Source organism: Marmota marmota, unplaced genomic scaffold (genome assembly GCF_001458135.2).
Source record: "Marmota marmota marmota unplaced genomic scaffold, marMar, whole genome shotgun sequence".
NCBI classification, from domain to species: Eukaryota; Metazoa; Chordata; class Mammalia; order Rodentia; family Sciuridae; genus Marmota; species Marmota marmota.
Genome location: NW_026000079.1, coordinates 5,878,832 through 5,900,243, shown reverse-complemented (window position 1 = coordinate 5,900,243; position 21,412 = coordinate 5,878,832). Strand labels below are relative to the sequence as shown.

Here is a 21,412-nt window from a genome sequence, read left to right as displayed (position 1 = left end):
CGCCCTGAAAATGGTGTCCGAGCCCGGGTGGGGCGGGGGACTGGGCCCGGCCGGCGCGGAGCGTTCATCCCCACTGGGCGCCGACGTCCGCGTCCGGGCCCCGCAGGATTCCACGAGCGCCCCGGGCCCGCCGCGCGCCCGCCCCCTGCTCCCCAGCCTCCGGAGCCTCGGGGAGTCCGCGCGGGGAGGAGGCTGCGCCCCGCACCGAGGGGAGAAACGAGGTCCGAGTTGGGTCCGACCCCGTCCGGAGCGCTGGGAGTCCTGCTGGGACCGCCCCCTCCCCTTTTCCGTGCGCGCTCCCCACCTTCCAGTGTGGTTCTGGGCCGCGGGGTGCTGTGGGGCAGCTCCCAGAGGGCCTGGCCTGGTCGAGGCCCGGCCGGTGGGAGCAGAAGGAGTGCCGCTTGCCTCAGTTTCCCTCTAGTTTCCTGTATGTGCATCCCGCCCCCTCTCCGCAATCCCGGACTTGCTCCCCGCGCCAGCCCTCGGCAGATGGCAGGGACTTAATTCCGCCCGCTGCCCAGTTTGGCCGCAACCTAATCGACCCCAGCCAGGCTCCCGCCCCTCGCCCTCCTCTGCGCAGCAGGCCTGGGCCTGGGCCGAGGGCAGTGGAGCCCCCACCCGACCCGGGCCCGCGCACCCTCTTCCTGTTAAGCCCTTTCCTTTGGCGTTTGAGGAAGAACAGAGGGAAAAGGGGGGCGGGGGGGGGGGCAGATGAGAGACCTAGAGACGGGTGCAGCAGCCAGCAGCCGCAGAAAGGCCTGGGCTTTGGAGTGGGGAGCCTCTTCGGCCTTGAGCTCCGCTGCTGGGTCAACTGGCTGCTCCAGGTGGCTATCGGATGACCTCTAAGTCACTTGCTCGTCATTGGGAAAGGTGGGTGGGAGAAGCAAGTTCGCAGGTGTTTTCTCACTGTTCCGCGCTCCACCAGGCTACTTTGCTGGGGGCCTGAGGAGAAGGTAGCCTAGGCCTCTCCTGGTCCGGACAGAACCAGGCTATAGGGGTTCTACCTGTTCATCAGGCAGAGGCTGGGGCTTTGTTTAAGTCTGCAGAATTCAGTGTGTGTGCGTGGGGGGGGGTCAAGGTGCAGGGAAGGCTCCCCTTTCTTCCTTTAGTTGGTACCCTTTCCCCCACCCCCACTGTAGTCTGAGCAATGCCAGCTGCCACCTGCTGGGACTATCTCCAGTTACAGTCTGAAGGCTGGAAAGAGGTGAGAGAATTGGCCTTGGGAAATGGCTTGCATCCTGGGCAGGGAGAGTGTGAGGGGAGAGACTTCACTCAAGGGGAACAACTGGTGGAGGATAGACCAGGTCTCACATACTGATCTAGTCTCCTTGTTGGTTTAGTGTCACCTAAGTCTTATGGGACATTTTTTGCAGTGGGCCAGGCCAGGAGGTTGGTGGAGATTCCCTGAGCTGCTGTTTTCAAAGGAAAATTGAAAGGAAAGGGGAGTTTTGAGTCAGGGATAGACTTGAGGAGAAATGGCAGGGGAGAGAGCTGGCTTTCTCCATTGGGCCAGTTGTGCTGGATAAGCTTGTACCCTGGAGTTTTAGCCCTGAGAGAGCAAGATGGGAGGAGGGAGGGGGTACTCTGGGGAAGGAGGTGAGCCAGCAGCAGGTGTTTGTGACAGGAGAGACCTAGGCTGGGCCCTTGTGACTAGGCTGCCGTCACCATTTTCCCTTCTGTCCTTCTTCCCTTTGTCTTTCTCTTTCCCTGTTTTGTTCTTTCCATCTTGATCTCTTGTGTGACTTCCCTGAGTCTGTTTCTCCCTGCTGACCAAGCTAGACAGGTGCAGTGATGGCCGGCCCCTAGTGCTCCAGACTTGCTTTGCATGACCCCCGACTTTTGTTTCAGACCCCATCCCTAAATGTCTGGCGCATGTTGCCTCCCAGCTCCTTCTCCACCTTACATGTCCTTGTTTGGTCCAGCTGAAATAATAAATCGTATTCTGGGTCTAATTCTCACATTTAGATTTTAATATCATACTCAGAATAACCCTGTGATACATGGATTACTCGTTTCCTCTCAAACAGCAAAAATGATCTGCTTGTGATAAAGGCCCATGATAAAGCTAAACTAGAACAATTTCTTAAGCGTTGGCATAAGTTGCTCACTGCCCTTTTGTACAGATAGCCTTTCATATCTCTGAAGAGATCCCCAAGAGTTCCACGAAGAATATGAGTTGATCCCATGCTGACATGAATGAACCTGTAACCCTAGAGAACATTGTGTCCGCATCCTCCTTACTGTATCAATTGATTGGTTCTCTGCTGGGCACAGGAAGGGATGAACTGGTTTTAACCTAGAGGCTCATTGAGCTCCCTCAACCTGCATTACTCTTCTGTTTCTTTTTTCTTTTTTTGACTGTGGATTGAACCCAGAAGCAATTTATCACTGAGTTACATCCCTAGTCTTTTGTTGTTGTTTGTTTTTTTAAGATTTTTTTAAAGGTGGACACAATATGTTTATTTTATTTATTTTTATATGGTGCTGAGGATCCAACCTAGTGCCTCACACGTGTGAGGCAAGCGCTCTACCACTGAGGTACAACCCCAGCCCCTATTCCTAGTCTTTTTAATTTTTATTTTGAGGAAGTCTTGCGAAGTTTCAGAGGCTGGCCTTGAACTTGCCATCCTCCTGCCTCAGCCTCTTGAGTCACTGCCCAGCTTCAGTGTTTCCTCGAGTGTCTTCCTTCCTCTTTCTCTCTGGATTTTGGTGCTTGCACTGGTATGTACATACTCATCTTTGATTTGGGGGTTTGGCGTACCAAGCACTTCCAGCAGCTCTCTAGGATTCACAGAATGGTGGAGGTGTACCAAGTTGGAGGGGATCCTGAGAGAAAAGGCGTAGGGTCCCTATTTCAAGCATCTCATTTTGTCCTTTTTCATCAGGTCTGGGATCTTCCGCTATGGGGGACATGAAGACCCCTGATTTTGATGATCTCCTTGCTGCCTTTGACATCCCTGACATTGATGCAAATGAAGCCATCCATTCTGGGCCAGAAGAAAATGAGGGGCCAGGAATCCCCGAGAAGTCAGAAACCAGTGCAGGAGGTGAGTCGGAAGACATAGCCACCACAGCTGGGGATGACCCTGAGGGTTCAGCTCAGGCCTCTGACCACAGCCTGCCGCCATCGGACATGTCCACAGTCAGCGTTATTGTCAAGAACACCGTGTGTCCTGAGCCGTCCGAGACCCTGGCTGGGGGTTCAGGAGGAGAAGGTGCCCAGGCTGAAGAGGGAACTAAGGAAGGACCTGTGGGACCTTGCCTGCTGCAGAATGGATTTGGGGGCCCTGAGCCATCCCTCCCAGGAACCCCCCACTCTCCCGCTCCTCCCAGTGGGGGTACTTGGAAAGAAAAAGCCATGGAAAGCAAAGCTCCCTTGGACCTTTTTGCTCATTTTGGGCCTGATCCAGGGGAGCAGCCAGATCCCTTGCCTCCTCCTGTACCTTCTCCCCCTCCAGAGGGAGCCATGACCCCACCTCCTTTCCCCTCTCCCTTTGAGCTGGCCTCTGAGAATGGCCCACCCCTGTTGCCCCCGAGCTCCTCCCCACCCCCTGGGACCCTGAAGCAGGGCAGCGGCAGCCCCCATCATCCCCAGGGACCGGGCCAGCAAGGCTCAGGCTCCAGTCCTGAGGCTGCAGGGGATCCTGCCAGTGCCTCCCCTCCCCAGGTTGCAGGAGTGCCCTTTTTCAGGCAGTCCCCAGGGCACCAGAGCCCTCCTCCTTCCCCTAAAGTGCCCAGCTGTAAGCCCCTGAAGGAAGAAGATGAGGGGCCAGTGGACAAGTCTCCCCCGAGAAGTCCCCAGAGTCCTTCCAGTGGAGCTGAGGCTGCAGACGAGGACAGCAATGACTCCCCGGCCTCTTCCAGCTCCTCCCGGCCCCTCAAGGTGCGGATCAAGACCATTAAAACATCTTGTGGGAATATCACGAGGACTGTAACTCGAGTCCCCTCCGATCCTGATCCCCCTACCCCCTTGACTGAGGGGGCCTTCCTGGCTGAGGCCAGCCTCCTGGCTGAGGCCAGCCTCCTGAAGCTGTCCCCCGTAACTCCAACTCCTGAGGGTCCAAAGGTGGTGAGCGTACAATTGGGTGATGGCACGAGGCTGAAAGGCACTGTGCTGCCTGTGGCCACCATCCAAAATGCCAGCACCGCTATGCTGATGGCAGCTAGTGTGGCCCGTAAAGCTGTAGTTCTGCCTGGGGGAACTGCCACCAGCCCTAAGACAGTGGCTAAGAATGTGTTAGGCCTGGTTCCCCAAGCCCTGCCCAAGGCTGAGGGGCGGACAGGACTGGGGGCAGGGGGGCAGAAGGTCAATGGTGCCTCAGTAGTGATGGTGCAGCCTTCAAAGCCGGCCAGTGGGCCAGGCACAGCAAGTGGCACTGTGATCTCGCGGACCCAGTCCAGCCTGGTGGAGGCCTTTAACAAGATCCTCAATAGCAAGAACCTGCTGCCCGCCTACAGGCCAAACCTGAGTCCGCCAGCCGAGGCTGGACTGGCCCTGCCTCCAGCAGGCTACCGCTGCCTTGAGTGTGGGGATGCCTTCTCCTTGGAGAAGAGCCTGGCACGGCACTACGACCGGCGGAGCATGCGCATCGAGGTTACCTGCAACCACTGTGCCCGCCGCCTGGTCTTCTTCAACAAGTGCAGCCTGCTCCTGCACGCGCGGGAGCACAAGGACAAGGGGCTCGTTATGCAGTGCTCACACCTGGTCATGAGGCCTGTGGCCCTTGATCAGATGGTGGGCCAGCCGGACATCACTCCTCTGCTGCCTGTAGCTGTCCCACCTGCCATTGGACCTCTGGCTTTGCCTGTCTTGGGCAAGAGTGAGGCAGCCATCACCTCTTCCGCCGTTACTGCAGTTGCCACCGAGGCCCCCGTGCTGCCACTTTCAACAGAGCCGCCTGCTGCCCCTGCCACCTCTGCTTACACGTGCTTTCGCTGCCTGGAGTGCAAGGAACAGTGCCGGGACAAGGCTGGCATGGCAGCCCATTTCCAGCAACCTGGGGCCACCAGCAACGTGAGTTGCCTTTACGTTCCTCTGGGGTGGGAACAACCAGATGCCGTGGGGATAGGATCCAGGGTGTTGGGGGCCTGAACAACAGGAGTAATAGGGGACAAGTCCCACCCCATGGACTTACCTTGTTTAATAACCCCCTCGACAGGTGTGCCCATCCTGCCCCATGATGCTCCCTAATCGCTGCAGCTTCAGTGCCCACCAGCGCACGCATAAGAACCGACCCCCCCACGTCTGCCCTGAGTGTGGGGGCAACTTCCTGCAAGCCAATTTTCAGACCCACCTGCGGGAGGCCTGTCTGCATTTCTCTCGCCGTGTGGGATACAGGTGCCTCGGACCCCTCCCCTTGTAGAACTTTAGGTCTCGTGCGTCTCGGCACTAACTGTTCAGATGGCCTCAGAGAACGCCGTCCTCGGTACCCCTCAGCTCTGTTGTGTTGGCAGACTCAGCCCTGAGACTCCGGCCCTGCCTTCCAGTCCTTCCCCGTGAGGATGGGGAAGCGGGCCTGCTGGGTTCCCGCGCTGCCTCCACGGCCTTCGGTGGCCGGTCCCCCTCCACGTTGCTGATGCTCCTCCACCACTGGTTGCCTTCCTGGAGTCCATCAGGCTTTGGGGATAAATGGGTGGGGAGTGGGTGTGGAGACGCGCCCTCTCACCACCTTGCCTCCGGCTTCTTCCCCAAGGTGTCCTAGCTGCGCAGTGGTGTTCGGGGGTGTGAACTCCATCAAGTCCCACATCCAGGCCTCGCACTGCGAGGTTTTCCACAAGTGCCCCATCTGCCCCATGGCCTTCAAGTCCGCACCCAGCGCCCACGCCCACCTCTACTCCCAGCACCCCAGCTTCCTCACGCAGCAAGCCAAGTGAGACCTGTGGAGGGCGCGGAGGGGTGGAGCCAGGGCCACCCATCTCTGCCTGATGCCGCACTGTCCCCCCCCTCCCCCGCCCCACAGGCTCATCTACAAGTGCGCCATGTGTGACACGGTCTTCACTCACAAGCCCCTCCTCACCTCTCACTTTGACCAGCACTTGCTGCCTCAGCGTGTCAGTGTTTTTAAGTGCCCATCTTGTCCTCTCCTCTTTGCCCAGAAAAGGACCATGCTGGAGCACCTCAAGGTACCAGAGCAGAGGGCCGAGCAGGGCTGTTCAGCTGGGCTGACCTGAGCTAGGGTCACAGCCCTCGGGAAGTGGGAGCTTTGCAAAGCCAGCTTCTCCCACAAGCAGCTGTGCCCCTGTCTCCCTCTTACAGAACACCCACCAGTCTGGGCGCTTGGGGGAGGAGATTGCTGGAAAAGGGGCTGGAGGCGCCCTTCTGACTCCCAAGACTGAGCCTGAGGAGCTGGCGGTGTCCCGGGGCGGGGCAGCCCCTGCCACTGAGGAGTCGTCCTCATCTTCAGAAGAAGAGGAACTGCCAAGCTCCCCTGAGCCACCCCGCCCAACCAAACGACCCAGGAGGGAACTGGGGAGCAAAGGCGTCAAGGGTGGGGGTGGGGGGCCTGGGGGCTGGACCTGTGGCCTTTGTCACTCCTGGTTCCCTGAGCGGGATGAATATGTGGCTCACATGAAGAAGGAGCATGGCAAGGTGAGTGGGAGCCTGGCCCTGGGGGAGGGGCTGGGGGGGGCAGCCTTGGGATTGGCCTGTGGGCCAGTGGGAATGGGGCCCCCCCAGAGCCTGGCTCTCACCTCCCACCCCCTGCTCTCCTAGTCGGTGAAGAAGTTCCCTTGTCGCCTGTGTGAGCGGTCCTTCTGCTCCGCCCCCAGCCTGAGACGCCACGTCAGGGTCAATCACGAGGGGATCAAGCGAGTGTACCCATGCAGGTAACCCCTGCTCCCCCTCCCTTCCTCCTGCCTGGTAGGTAACCCCACCTGCACCCCTGAACTTCCTAGGGTGCTCCCCACTTGCCCTTTGGTTGAGGCCTCCAATTGCTCTGGCAGCCATGGCCTCTCAGGAACCCCAGGCCCTTGGCTGTGTCCCTGGTGCCATCCCTCCCCCCTCTCCCCTCCCAGGTATTGCACAGAGGGAAAGCGCACCTTCAGCAGCCGCCTGATCCTGGAGAAGCACGTCCAGGTCCGGCATGGCCTGCAGCTCGGGGACCAGTCCCCTGGCCGAGGGGGTGCCCTGGCTCGGGGGCCTGGTGCCAGAGGTCAGGTAGGCAGAAGCCCGGCCTGCTGTGTTAGCCCACGGGAGCGGGAGGCTGCAGGGTTGGCTGCCAGGGACACGGGAGATGGTGAGGCCCGTTTCCTTCTGCTCCTCTTCAGGGCCCAGGACGGAAACGCCGCCAGTCTTCTGACTCATGCAGTGAGGAGCCTGACAGCACAACACCCCCAGCCAAGTCCCCCAGAGGTGGCCTTGGGTCAGGAGGCCATGGTCCCCTGCGCTATCGGGGCGGTAGCTCAGTTGAACAGAGTCTTGTGGTGGGGTTGAGGGTGGACGGTGGTGCCCAGCAGTGCCTCGACTGTGGCCTGTGCTTCGCCTCCCCCGGCTCTTTGAGCCGGCACCGTTTTATCAGTCACAAGAAGAGACGGGGTGTGGGCAGAGCCAGTGTCCTGGGGCTGGGGGATGGGGAGGAGGAGGCCCCTCTTCCGTCACGGTCTGACCCAGAGGGCGGAGATTCACCCCTGCCTGGTTCTGGAGGCCCACTGACCTGTAAGGTCTGTGGCAAGAGCTGTGACAGCCCTCTCAATCTCAAGACTCATTTCCGAACACATGGCATGGCGTTCATTAGGGCTCGGCAGGGGGGCAGTGGGGACAACTAGGCTGCCTCCCTGGGCTGACCAGCCCCTCCCTCTTCCCTGGGAGCCTGGATTTCACTGCTGCTGCTGCTGCTGCTGCTGCTGCTGCTGCCGGCCCCTGGGTTGGAGAGTTAAACTAATACACGTTTTGTTCACTTCTCCTCCTCCTAACCCTAAAGGAGAAAGCTTTTCAGGATCATAGTGATTTACAACCCCCCCTCTTTGGGTTTGGCCCTTGGGCCCTAGTCAAGTGGGCCCTCCATTCCTTTCTGAACCCAACACTAATTATGCTCCTGCTGCACACCCCCAGTGTGCCACTGTGGGTAGGAGAGTGGGACTTTGGTAAGTCTGCTAGACAGGCACAGGGAAGGACTGATGGGAACAGGGGGCCTGGACACACCCTCCAGTCCTTCAGGCACAGACTGAGATCTCTTCCTCTGGGCTGGGCCCACACTAGCACCCCCTCCCTGGCACTCCAGCCCCCACCCCTGCAGTGCCTTTCACTTGTCTTCTTTTCCCCCAGAAATCCAGAGGGGTTGGTGGGATGAGTCCTGTCGGGGGGCCCGGGGAGAGGAGGGGACAGGCTCTCAGGAATCCTTTATTCTTGTAGTAATAATAATACTAACATGGGAGGAAACCAGACCATTAAAACTGCTTGTGGTTTAATCCCCATCAGGCTTCTCTTTTTATGTGACTTGAACACTGGACTTGGTGGGAGGGGAGGAGTCCTCTGGGAAGCTGTGGTGTTGACCAAGACAGGCAGGGAGGAGCCATCCCCTCTTCTGTGGGGTGCCTTTTGTATCTTGGACATTGAGGCATCTGTTCACTCACCCCCCAAAAGGGAGAGACTCAGAAATGACACAGATGGCTAACTAAGGACTTTATTTCAAACAAAAAATAAAAAATTGAGAGCTGTTTCCCTGGGTATGAGGAAGGGATCAGGGGTAGGAATTCCCCATGGCTAGGTCAATACCCTCAATAACTGGAGGGATTGTAATTCCCCTTCTCAATCCCACTGATGGGGAACCTCAGCAAGTGCAGGACCCTGTGACAGGGCCCTCCTATCAAGGGGAACTCTGGCAGGGGTCAGTCCCTGGGAGAGTATCTAGAGTCGGGCAGCAGCATGGCCAAAGGCCAACCACAGGATCAAGTCCTAAGTACCAAGAACCTTCCCTCTTCCTGGGACTCAGAACAGATAAGGGGCAGCCTGTGGAAAGAACCTCTCGGGTCCCGGTGAGAGGGAGGAGGGCCAGGTGCCCCTCGCATTCATCACCTCTATTCTCTGGAGGGCAGGGAGTCCTGGAACCTGTCAGATGGTAATACACAATGAGGGGCGCGAAGCCCCAGCAAGCCTGCACCCCATGGCCGGCTCCTCCCACCCTGGCAAGCGCTCGCAGTTACCACATGATCCTTTATATTTCTTGCCTTCCATTTCCCTTGGGTGGATGGTTGGGTAGATGGGGTTTCCTGGTTTGTGACTTCTCAGACAAGGGCTCTCCCAGGAGGGTACCCTGGATCCCCCCACCACTCTTAGGCCCAAGAAGGAGGGTGTCACATGATGCCATTGGTGAGGTACTGGAAGCCGTCGTAGAGTTTGGTGGTGATGGACCGCATGCTGCCATCCACCATCTGCTCCACCAGCAGCTGGAGTTGCTCCTCGGTCATGCTCATGTGGAACCTCTCTTTGAGGTTGCGGATGGTGCTGGAACCATGGAAGCAAGGAAGCTGAGAGCCTGGAGGGAAGAGTGGGGACTGAGGATCCCGGATAGGAAGGAGGTACAGTGGCCACCACCCCAGGAGCACAGGCAGGTACTCCTGAAGTGCCCCTTCCCTCCCCACTCGAGAGCTGTGGAGTCCGTTCTGTGCAGAGAAGAGGAACTGGTGGGAGGTCCTGTCTTGAGCTCATCTGCATCCCGTGCTTCTAAGCCCCTCTGTAGGTGAGGGTATGTGGGCAGAGGAGGGGAGAGGGCCATAGAAAGGGTTGAGGGAGCAGAACTGCGGGGCCCAAAAGGAAGGCCAGGAAGAAACTCGAGATGGGCCCTGGGCTGGGCACACTTATCTGGTTGCAGGCCTCTGCCTATGCTACGTCTGACACTCACAGATGACCTGGGCCACCATCATCATGGGGCCAGACGGGGATGCTCCTGAGCAACGGCGACAACCTGTGGGGCAGGGGCAGGGGTGGGGAGGAGGAGACTGGCAGCTTAGATGTGGTATCCACCTGGAGCCTTGAGGAGGGGGGACAAGGACTGGGGCCCAGGGGAGCTCACAGGAGGGGATCCTAGGCAAGACAGTGGACATCGAGGTCGGACAGGGTAGAGGAGAAAGATGAGAAATTCAGCTCAGAGGTGAATAGTGGGAAAGGAAGGCGGCCTGACATGGGGGAGCAGAGGCCAGGGCAAGCAGGTCAAGTGGAATGGGGAGGAAAGTCCAGTACGTAGAAACCCCTGAGTGGGTCAAGAGAAGAACCACGCACGGAGGAGATTGAGAGACTCGGTGGTAAAGGGATAGGGACATCAGAAGGACCAGGAGGCTACAAATGGGGCTCTTTTTTCCCTGAGGGTGCCAAGGAGGGTGTTTCTGCTGCCCCTTCTTCCTCCCAGGCCCAGCTCTGCCAGGGTCAGGAAGAGGGTCCTGGAGGAGAAATGGCACTGGATTGAGCTGGATCCCTCTCCCCCAACAACCAATTTGCATCTTGATACGGGAGTCCTAAGCTCTAGGGCCTCAACCTGAGTGGGGATGCGGAGGGTACCACAGGCCCCTGAGCTCTCCCCAGCCCACCTTGCTGCATGATCTCCACGATCTGCACCACTTTATCCATGTGTTTCCGAGCAGCAATCAGCCCTTGCAGCATCAGCATCTTATAGTAGTTGAACATGTCGCCATGCAGGCCACCCATCACCTGGGGAGGAAGAAGAGTGTGTGCACCACAGGACTATGGTAGGAGTGATCCCTGTCCCGTGAGCCTTCCAGAAGTGCTGCTTCCTTTCCCAGAGCAATCATGCCAAACTCCACTGTTCCCCACTCGGGAAATCCTGCCTCACCCTGACTTACTGCCATTTCTGTTCTGTTCATCCCTAATTGGGGAGCGGGGAGGAGCCCATCAGCTCCCCCTGCCATGGCAGAGAAAGAACAGTGACCCTGAGGCGCCTCTGCTTCCTGACTCACATCCACAAACTCTGTGGTCAGCTTAAAGGCTGATGTCTCAAAGCCCAGGTTTCGGGGTGAGCTGGACAGGATGAAGCCAAAGTCGATGTGGATGATGTGGCCTTCTGCATCCAAAAGGATATTCCCATTGTGTCTGAAGAAGAGAAAAAGAGGAGAGGAAGAGTCATAGTAAGTCTTACTGGGACTGGATCTTTTTTGATCGATGCAATACCTTCATTTATCTATCTTTATGTGGTGCTGAGGACCGAACCCAGTGCCTCACACATGCTAGGTGAGTGCTCTACCACTGAGCCACAACCCCAGCCCCCTGAGACCAGACTTTAAAACGGCAACACACTGGCCATAGGACACCAGGCTGGGGCATCCCCTGCCATGTTTTCTGCTGCCTATAATCCTGAGTCCAGTCTCCTAGGATCTAAAGCTAGCAGTGAAAAGAAAGGAAGCAGAAGAGAGAACCACTAACAAAAGCTGGTGTCTAAAATTCCTATTATTAACAACTTAATGACAATATTTAGCAGAGCACAATGGCACACACCTGTAATCCCAGTGATGCAGGAGGCTGAGGCAGGAGGATCCACAAGTTCAAAGCCAGCCTCAGCAATTTAGTGAAACCCACTCCCAAAATAAAAAATAAATTAAAAGGGCTGGTGATATGGCTTCATAGTTAAATACCCCTGGGTTCAATCGCAGGTACCAAAAATAAGAAGTTTAGGGTTATCCCAATTTCCCAGAAATCTCACTTTTAGTATTCAAACTAGTCCCAATCTAGTAGAGAATCCAGAAGCAAGGAAATAAGGCCTGTGAGGCTCCAGCCAGCTGTCACAGAGGCCAGGCACTTCGCTGTGTAGGAAACCTCCATCAACCAATTAATCCACCTGTGTTTCATTTGTAATCCCTATCAGCCCACTGCAAATCAAGCCCCATCAGAAGAAACAACAATCAGTGGCAAGTAGACTCTGAAGTTTAAGTGTAAAATAGTGTGTGTGCTTCAAGCAGTTAAGTTTTAAATCATTATTTAAAAATCTCAAAAGGTGTCAGGCGCACAACTGTAATCTCAGTGATTTAAGAGACTGAGGCAGGAGGATCATAAATTCCAGGCCAGCCTCAGCAAAGTAGCAAGATCCTGTCTCAAAAAACAAAAAGGACTGGGGATGTAGTTATGGTTAAAAGCATCTGTGGGATCAATCTCTAGCACCAAAACACAAAAATCACCCCAGTAGGCAAGTACTGCAGGCCAGCTCTAGGGGAAGAAGAGTTGAAGGGAGGTAAAGCCCAGGTCTTTGTCATTCCCACTAGAATGGCCAGGAGAAAGAACAACTAACATGCTAAGCACTTGAAGCCTAGCCTATTCAGCACAACCAACCTTCTCTCAGAACTCACAGTCTGTCTGAGGGTCACCTTCTCTGGGGCTGGTCTGACTGACCTAAACAGGAAGGACCAAAAGGGAGAACAAGTCCCACCTGAATCCTCCCCCTGTGGAAAAACATTAAAGATTTAGCAGCACCTGCACAACACTGAGAGCCAGAAAGACTATGAGATGTCCTGCTCCCTTTTACAGGTGAGGAAACAGCCCTGAGAAGTCAAATAACTGACTCGCTTCTTAAGATCCCAAGGCTAATTTCTCTCCTACACTAACTACCAGACTTGGCTCCAGGAGGAAAACTGCTTGGAACTCATTTTGAAGTTCAGAGATCTTAAAACCTGCTTCCAGACTGGGGGTCCGTTCATTGCTGCCACCTCTTTCCAGTGGCTGATTCCATTCATGGCTTGACTATATTCTTTTTTCTTAAAAAAAAAAAAAAAAAAAAGCAGCTCTGGCAAGAAAAATTAATTAGAGAAAAATTTTGCATGGTTTACTTTTCTGGGATGCTTGCACTGATGTCTGAATCATCTGGATCAATGACAACCAGTGTGCACACTCTGTAGTAGTTTCTGCACACTGTGTCTAATTTAATATTATTGTCATGGTATTGATGGATACCAGTTTTGGCCAACATGGCACAGTATTTTTCTTCAGATTTCCTCAAAATTAGGCAGTTGCTGGTGAGGATGACCAATGCTTCACCTTGTCTGGTCATCTTGTACTCTGGCAAGTACCACTTTAAAAAATTGTTTCTTTCAGTTGTAGATGGACACAATACGTTTCTTTTTTTCTTTTATGTGATACTGAGGATGGAACCTAGTGCCTCACTTGTGTGAGGCAAGTGCTCTACCACTGAGCCACAACCCCAGCCCCTCAAGTACCACTTTTCCTATAGCAAGTGGGAGCCTAGAATTGATTGACTTCAGTCATCTTTTTCATTTTCTTTGTTGCCACCATGTTCCTGCCACAGGTGTAGGATGGCCGCCAACCATGAGCAGCCCTGCATCTACTCTGTTTGAAGTTACTAGGAACAGTTTCCCAGCTGCCTGCTCCCACACTCCTCCCAACTCCCCTATTAGAGGATACACTCTCATCTTCTAAACCTACCCGTTTCCTAAGGGAAGGCCCTGAGGCCTGACTAGAGCCAGCTTCCCTGCCACCATGTACTCAATGCTGGGGCTGAACCCTAGGTTCTCCAGGGCATGGGCTCAGAATCTGGATGTTTCCAGGCACAGTCTAAAGCTGGCAACCAAGTTCCTTGTGATCACATTCCCCAGCAACTGTCAAAGGCAGCGCTAGTGTTGGTTCATTTGTAGGGTGGAAGGGCAGAATGAGCACAGGTTCTAAGAGCTACCCGACCCTTACTTCCCTCATGAGGAAACACTTGTCCAACAAGGTTTTCATCTGGTTTAAATGTAAGAATGTAAGGCCATGGCAGGCGTTGTGATGTCAGATTTCTCTGTAGCTAATCTTAATAGGCCACCATGTCACCAGGAACCCTGGCAGCATAGGCCACTGCATTTTTTTTTCTTTTTCCTTTTATTATTTATTTATTTGTTTGTTTTAAATGGACAGAATGTCTTTATTTGTTTATTTTTATGCTGAGGATCAAACCCAGTGCCTCACCCACATGCTAGGCAAGCGCTGTACCACTGGGCTACAGCCCCAACCCTACATTTCTTTCTCTGTGCCCAGGGAGAGCTGCAACTCACAGAAGCATTTGGGACATAGACCCCAAGTCACTGTCTAGAGACACTCTGAGAAGGCAGGTCCTCAGTGTTGTAATTATGTGCAATATGTACTTAACCTATATATGTGTATGTATACTAACTCTGTGTAGTTAGGCCTTATAAAATCATGTGAAACTGAGAGAAATAACAGTTCTGGGCAAAATAGTGGGTGCTTAAAAGTTGTGAAAAACATCTGTTGGGATGAGAGATAAGGAGTGTTCATTGGCTAGGAGTTTCAACTTCATCTTCTCCATGTTCCTCATGTCCACCTTCTCCTTTCTATTCTCAGCCACTACCACTTCCCTCACTTTTGCTCAGTGCCTCACTTTTGCTGAGGCTGGCTTTGAACTTGTGATCCTCTTGTCTCAGCCTCCCGAGCTGCTGGGATTATACAGGCGTGCGCCACTGTGCCTGGCTACAGTGAAGGCTTTCTTAATTTAGCCTCAACATACCTGTCTGATGTCACTGCCTGCTCAACCTTTAATCCCCTTGAAATATTTTCTCACCTGGGACATATTTCCTCCACAGCTTTATCTGTCTTCATTCTCCCTGTCCTTTCAGTCCCTATTCATTCAAACCTTTACTCCTCCCATAAATCCTACATTCCTATGCTCTTTCACCCTAGGATTTGTCAGCATCCTCCTTGGCTCAATGTCACATGAATACATCTGTTTCTACTGAAAATACATCGTTTGTTTCTATCGATGGAGAATTATGTATGAAGGGACACAGCAGACCCTGGTGCAGAACTAGGATGAGGGCAGAGGACCCATACCTGTCCTTGACTTGCAGCAGGTAGCAGACCAGACAGTAGCCAGCACAACTTTGCACAAAATTACGCTGGGCACTGAGGAATGCCTCAGTGGTGTAACTGCCATGCTCCTGTAGGAAGTAATCGAGCAGCGAGAGCTGAGACTGTTTCTTTACTTGGTGGATGGACACAGCGTTGACCACTGGTTCAATCATGCCACTATCGGCCGAAATCACAAGAATCTTGTATGGCTTGATCCAAAGGGGCACTCGCTCCTGTTCCCAAATGGACTGTGAGGAGACACAGAGGTATCAGACTCTCATCTTTCTCCAAACTAGAGAGAAGGCTAAAATCCCTCTCTCCAGTACCTCTCTCCTCGGTGGCCTTGCATTATAGGCCATTAAGTAAGACTCACAGATCGAATGAGGACCAGGAAGTTTTGAAAGGACATCTAGGGCCTGACAGGAAGCTATACTTAAGAGGTATATGGGGAAAGGTTCTTATAGGTACAAAGTCCAAGAAATGATAGAATAGGAAATATTACTGTCACCTTACAAGCAGGGAGAGTGGGAACTATTAGTGTAAGTTCAAATAATAATAATAAAAAAAACAGGAAAAAATTTAGGACCAAAGAAATCTCTAGAAAATAAAAATATTGACATAAAGAACTGGATTAAAGGGCTGGAGATGTGGCTCAAGCGGTAGCGCGCTCGACTGGCATGCGTGTGGCCCGGGTTCGATCCTCAGCACCACATACAAACAAAGATGTTGTGTCCGCCGAATACTAAAAAATAAATATTTAAAAAATTGTCTCTCTCTCTCTCTCAAAAAAAAAAAATAAAATAAAATAAATAAAGAACTGGATTAAAGTGGTGAAGCTCTTTGCAGACAACCAACCCAGGGGGCTCAGGGGATCAATATCTTGACACACTATAACGCGCCCACCACAGGCCATTTAGGAAGTTCTGATGTAAAGGACAAACAAGGCACCTTGACTTTCAGTGGTCACAACAGGGCAGGTGCAGTTCACCAAAACAGCCAACAGAGGCCGCTGTGGAGCTGTTCCTGTGGCTGCATTTCCCAGGGGAAAAAGCACCAACTTTAGCACCCTTGGGCAGGAAGCCGATCCCCAGGAGAGCTCCCTGCAGAACAACCTGTGTGGTCTCTCAGGTGGCTATCTTTCTTCTTCCCTTTCCTTACCTGCAGTTGTTTCAACACCTGGAAGGCCAGCAGCTCCTGCCGAAGGTCATCTCCACATTTGACAATGACTGACAGGAGCCGCCAATTGGGGAGATGGCCATAGGGAGAGCCTTCTCTGATCCTCCTGTTTAGGAAGAAGTAAAGGGGCATAGGGTGATGCCAGGGTGAGGGCTTAAACTCCCTGGAAGTCTGATGAAGGTTTTGGAGGCTGATGGCCAACAGAGGTGGTGCTGTGAGCGCCAGCAGTGGCCTTGAGACCACCCTACTCACCGTACTTTCTCCTGCCAGGGCTCTTTGAGAGCAACTGCAGAAGGGTCTTCTGGGTCTCGCTTGAAGGCTGTGGGGGTGTGAGCCAGCTGTTCAGAAAGGCGCCGTCTAGCAGGAAGAAAATACATCCATTGCTGGGAGGAGCGCCCCCAGAGCCCGATGCCCCTGACTCTGCTGGTACTCTCTCTACAGTTCTGGATTCTGGATGTACAGACAGAGAGAGACTCACAGGAGGAAGCATAACTAGTTATGCTACTCGAGTAGTCTGTGATCATGTTAAAACGAATGGGCGCTGGGGTCGTAGCTCACTGGTGAAGCGCTAGCCTAGCACGTAGGAGACACTAGGTTCTATCCTTGGCACCACATAAAAATAAATAAATAAAGGTATTGTGTCTATCTACAACTAAAAATGAAGAGTTCCTGGCTCTTCTCATTCCTCTACCACAAGACTGACAGAATGAGCCTAACCCCAGAATCTGCATTTCTGCAGATTCCCTCTGACTGTGATGCACGTCACCATGAGACCCCACTTTGAGAAACACTGCTTGAATTCCTTTCTTGGGTGCTGTCATCCCCTTGGGATCCTCTTAAAGTAATATAATTTTCTGTAGTCACCCAAGCAATGTTTCAACCTGCACTTTCACTGACTCAAGTTTGATGGCCTCAGGACAAGGACAGAATAAGGAAAGACAAGCTGACAGCAGGTGCTAAAGAGAGAGGAAGGGGACAGAGAGAGGCAACGACTGAAAGAGGGATTAAAAAAATGAGTGCAGGGCTGGGGCTGAGGCTCGGGCTCAGTGGCAGAGCGCTCGCTCGCCTAGCATGCGTGAGGCACTGGGTTCGATCCTCAGCACCGCATAAAAATAAAATAAAGGCTTTCTGTCGATCTGCAAGTACAAAAAAATTTTTTTTTTTAATGAGTGCAATGTGATCTGGTCATACCGGATATCCCCTGCTGCAATGAACACAGGCTCCTTGCTCTCCTGGCTGGTGATGCTGTCCACGGAAAACTGGGAGATGTTGTCACAGCTGTTGGTGTGCACTTCAGGGAGCTGAGGAGAGCAGGGGAGCGCTGGTCAGACGTGCAAAGTGAGCACAGATCCCTCTCTTGCCTCCTGCTTGGTTGCCATTGCCACGGCATGCGCAGCCCTCCCTTCCAGAGTCCTCACAAAAGCCTCCCCTCTTACGGACCCCAAGCAGATCATGACTACTTGGACCGCAAGGTGCCGCGGCACTCACATGGGCCCCATAGCAGTGTTTCTCAAAAAGTGAACTACCTGCGTCAGAATTAGCGGAGATGCTTGCTGAAATGCAGATTACAAGGCCTCGGCATTGGTCTGAATTAGAACTGTTGGGGATGAAATCTGGAAGTATGGAATTTTAACAAGTTCTCCAGATTTCCAACACACTAAAGTTTGCAAATCATTGCCATGACCTCATGGAAAACTTGAACTTTCAGTATCATACTGAGAGCCCCCTACAGTTAAACATTCCACCAGGCCTGAAGGCCCGTATCAAGTCCGATATCAAGTCTCTGTACCAGAGCACTTCTGTACTCCATTTGTCACCCAGTACACAACCCTATGCATCCTTTCTTCTTCTGTGGTAATAGGGATTGAACCCAGGGGTCTTCTACCACTAAGCTACATGTATGTATGTTCAAAGACAAAGATTCTGTCTTTTTCATAGAATGGCTCTATGTAATCCTGCTCTTGCTCCCTAGAATCCCAGAATAAAATTTCTTTTCACAGCTGACAGGATCCTGCCTAACCAACTCTCCAGCCTTATTCTAGCTCTACAAATTTTCTTTAGTTCTTATCAGGAGCCAAGCTCCCTCTCATCTTCTAGTCTTTATATGTACTTCTTCTGCCCAAATGTTTTGTCCAGCTAATCCCTACCATGCTTCCAGCCTCGGCTGAGAGATTACTTCCTCCAGAAAATCTTATGACTCCCTCCCCAAGTCTGGAGTAAGCACAACCTCCCCCACTGGGTGCTCTCCTAACACCCCGTCCTCCGCAGGCACCACAACCTGGATCACATCTCACTCTAACTTCCTGCTTCCTAGTCTTGTTCTTTCCCCTGTTAGTTCACAAACTCCCTTGTTTACTAGTATATAGCACTTGGGTCTGGAATGAGAGACTGTGTGACTTACCACTCTCTGCTCTCCTAAGTCAACTTTATAGAGCAGCTGTTCTTCAATAAATATTTTCATTAAATTTTCCTCATTACATTAACTTGCATTCCTTTTGTGGGAGAATGAGCTCTACCTAAGTATCGTCCAGACAGCTGCTCAGAGCATTCGCCTCACACTACTCATGCCATTCATTTGGGCACGTGCCTCACCTGCCAGGGGGTTTGTTATCTTGTCTCAAATACATCGAAGCTTGTGGAGAATAGGTGCTGTGCCCTAGGGTTACCTCCTTGGAGCTCCCTCACCTCCACCTGCAGCTCGCCTATGTCATCCACCGACCAGGCTTCATCATCATTGTCATAGTTGGGCACAGTGCTAAAGCTGCCAGCCCGCTGCTCGTGGGTGATGCCACATTCAGGCAGGTTCTCTACAGATCGTGTGCTCCGAATTCGGTTCTCAGGGATTCGGGCGGGGACACTGGTGGTGTCGAAGTTTTCACATTCAAGGACTTCCACGTAGATCAGGTAGGGAGCCTGACGTGGGGAGTGAGGACAGGATTTGTAGCTTATCTCCACAACTACTTCCCAAATCTCAACACCACGTTCTTCCTGTTGCACTGCCCAGCCCCAACCTGCATTCATCATCAGTCCCTTAATACTATGGACGCCATATTTTTAGGGCAGGAACTTGTCATATGATTACCTATGTAAAGAATCTGGTAAGAGAGTATACAAGTTTTTCAAATTTTCAGTTGGGCTTCAAAATGCACAGTCAATATGGTTGGGAATAACTCTTCCAACTATCAACCGCAGCTTGTAAGAGAAGCCTAGAGGTCTCTGTGGGGTTGTCCTAAAGACAGGGCCAAAGGAGCTGCTGTGGCAAAGACTGGATAAAACTGGGCATTGTCCCAAGGAGGATTCTAACCTTCAATGCTTCCTCTCAAAGAAAAATCTGAACCATCATTACTCACTTCAATCAACAAATTCGGCTAATTCTCTCCAGTATGAATTGGGCATCCTTCTCTCCTCCCTGCCCACTCTGATCAGAAAAGGTCTTAGAAACAAAACATTTCACTACCATCATGATTGCTGTATCTGGACAGCCCAAGAGAGTTACAGGAGGGCTGGAGAAGAGCTACCAACATGACTGTAAGGAGTGGGTGGGGAGAGTAATTCCCCTAAAATCCAGCAAGAGGTGAGCAGAAAATATCAGGCTGCTTTGACCCAGAAAAGGAAAGTCCAAGAAGGGTATGACAGGAGGAGGACTCACAGGATCTTTACAGCACTGAAGAAGAATCATGGCTGACACATGCAATTAATTATGAACTATGCAAGATGTCGAAGATGTGTTAGGTGAATCCCTGTGCATGTACACAAACTCTGGACAATCATGGGGGGAGAATCATATCAGAGTTAGGGCTTGGGCCAGAGTCTACCTACCTTGTCCTTGGAGTTGAGGACAACAGCCTGTGTGTGAGGCACGCGGACCACGTGGTGGTCAAAGCCAGCAGTAGGCAGCCAGACTCGGGCAGGGAGCTTATGGTTGAGCAGGGAGAGCTCTGAGATCAGCCGCTGTGTTTTCTGCTCTTTGGTGGGGAGCGTGGCCAGCCGTTTTCCAATTGCCATTAGGGACTTGATGAATTCACGCTCAGGGGCCAGTCGGACAGGCTACAGGAGGGTGGGATGAAACAAAATATGGTGAGGAAACCTTTAAAAAAAAAAGTGGCCCACCCCTCAATCTCTCCTGGCCACACAGGCCAGGGACCCCAGCATTTGGGGAACTCTAGGAAGAAGGCTACCTTTTGGCCATGGCAGGAGATTTCACCCCACTGTTTCTGCGTGAACTGACAATAGCCAGCACGTTCCGTTTTTGTGTGCTACTTCTTGAAGGTATACGGGGCCAGGATCCTAGTTATTGAAAAGTACCCCTCCTCTTATTGAGACCCTCAAGTAATGTCTCAAGGTTTTAAGATGGGAAGGGGACATCTGGAGGTCAGTCAGGGCCCCAGACAGAACTGCTTACATCTAAGGTGCTTTACTCAAGAACAAGGCTGTACCTCTCCCCATCTGGACCCTGGGCTGGATCTCTGCTGTGGGACTCTACCAAAGCCCACAGGCTGGGCAAGGGAGCTTGGAGAGCTCTGCTGGGGTCCACAAGGGTAAGGAAGGAAGCTTCAAGTCAATTTCTCCTTTCAAAGTCATCCAAATGACTCCTGTTGCTTTCCATGGTACCCCATGCCCTGTCCACCCCACAGTCTCTTATAAGGAATCAATGCCATGCAGGGCATGAGAAGAGGATGAACAAATCTGCATTAATGAGGGCACAATCATGGGAAAAGAAAAAGCAGACTGTGGGGCTGGAGTTGTGGCTCAGTGGTAGAGCGCTTGTCTAGCACAGGTGAAGCACTGAGTTCAATCCTCAGCACCACATAAAAATAAATAAATAAAGTAAAGGCATTGTGTCCATCTATAACCAAAAAAAAAAAAAAAAAGCAGAGGGAGGGAGGTGTGTGTAGGAGGATGGAGAAAGAAAGCAATTGCTCTTTTTTTCAGTCCTGAGGACGGCCCTGAAGGCCCATCTCTAGTGATTCCTCCTGGGGTCCTCTTCCTCTACTTCTGGCAGCTAGGCTTCCTGTTCCAGTACCCTGCTGTGAGCTGGGCTCCTCAGACTGGGCATGTTAGTCATCCCCAGAAAGGGCACGGTCAGTCTGGGGAGTGAGGTGGGAGAAGATGCACTCAGCGGCACACATAGAAGTGCTCTGCTCCCGGTCTCACTTCTTCTACCACAGGGGACATTTGTTCAAGACAGCCACCCAACTAGCCACCCAGCTCCCCAGCCCACCTTCCCACAGCTGGATAAGGATGGTGTCTCCTCCTCTTACAGCAAATAGTAGTTCACTCACCAGGTTTTTCTCTCCCTTTCTGAGTGTGTCTTGCTTAGTTTCCTGATTGAGAATCTCTACCCTGACTCCCTCACACTGCAAAAAAAAGAGCTTCTTTTGAAAACTGGGAAGTATCTGGTCTGCCTGGGCATGGGCAACAGCCAGAGTACAGAGGATCAGC

General features: G+C 52.7%; 2 protein-coding genes across 11 annotated transcripts in view; one reads left to right on the top strand and one right to left on the bottom strand.

The window, feature by feature from the left end:
• The window catches only part of Znf687 (zinc finger protein 687), a 9,206-nt gene extending 794 nt beyond the window's left edge, over positions 1-8,412 (top strand). Inside the window, exons 1-9 of one of the 2 annotated variants that reach the window (XM_015502935.2) lie at positions 1,065-1,204; positions 2,886-5,014; positions 5,160-5,338; positions 5,694-5,870; positions 5,961-6,123; positions 6,257-6,589; positions 6,713-6,825; positions 7,015-7,156; positions 7,267-8,412. In XM_015502935.2, the coding sequence (XP_015358421.1) occupies positions 2,903-5,014; positions 5,160-5,338; positions 5,694-5,870; positions 5,961-6,123; positions 6,257-6,589; positions 6,713-6,825; positions 7,015-7,156; positions 7,267-7,764 (3,717 nt within the window). In that variant the 5' untranslated portion in view covers positions 1,065-1,204; positions 2,886-2,902 and the 3' untranslated portion in view covers positions 7,765-8,412. Of the gene's footprint in view, positions 1-1,064; positions 1,205-2,885; positions 5,015-5,159; positions 5,339-5,693; positions 5,871-5,960; positions 6,124-6,256; positions 6,590-6,712; positions 6,826-7,014; positions 7,157-7,266 lie in introns of those variants that run through there. The other variant, XM_015502933.2, reaches the window with a different exon arrangement.
• Positions 8,413-8,607: 195 nt separating this feature from the next.
• Positions 8,608-21,412, bottom strand: part of Pi4kb (phosphatidylinositol 4-kinase beta) — a 28,863-nt gene continuing 16,058 nt past the window's right edge. For 6 of the 9 annotated variants that reach the window (XM_048814857.1, XM_048814856.1, XM_015502936.2 and 3 more), the window contains 10 exons: positions 19,790-20,017; positions 18,656-18,883; positions 17,162-17,271; positions 16,223-16,327; positions 15,953-16,076; positions 14,777-15,042; positions 10,909-11,041; positions 10,522-10,642; positions 9,840-9,902; positions 8,608-9,473 (listed from right to left, as the gene is read on the bottom strand). In XM_048814857.1, the coding sequence (XP_048670814.1) occupies positions 9,292-9,473; positions 9,840-9,902; positions 10,522-10,642; positions 10,909-11,041; positions 14,777-15,042; positions 15,953-16,076; positions 16,223-16,327; positions 17,162-17,271; positions 18,656-18,883; positions 19,790-20,017 (1,560 nt within the window). In that variant the 3' untranslated portion in view covers positions 8,608-9,291. The remainder of the gene's footprint in view (positions 9,474-9,839; positions 9,903-10,521; positions 10,643-10,908; positions 11,042-14,776; positions 15,043-15,952; positions 16,077-16,222; positions 16,328-17,161; positions 17,272-18,655; positions 18,884-19,789; positions 20,018-21,412) is intronic. The other 3 variants (XM_048814859.1, XM_048814860.1, XM_048814861.1) reach the window with 2 other exon arrangements.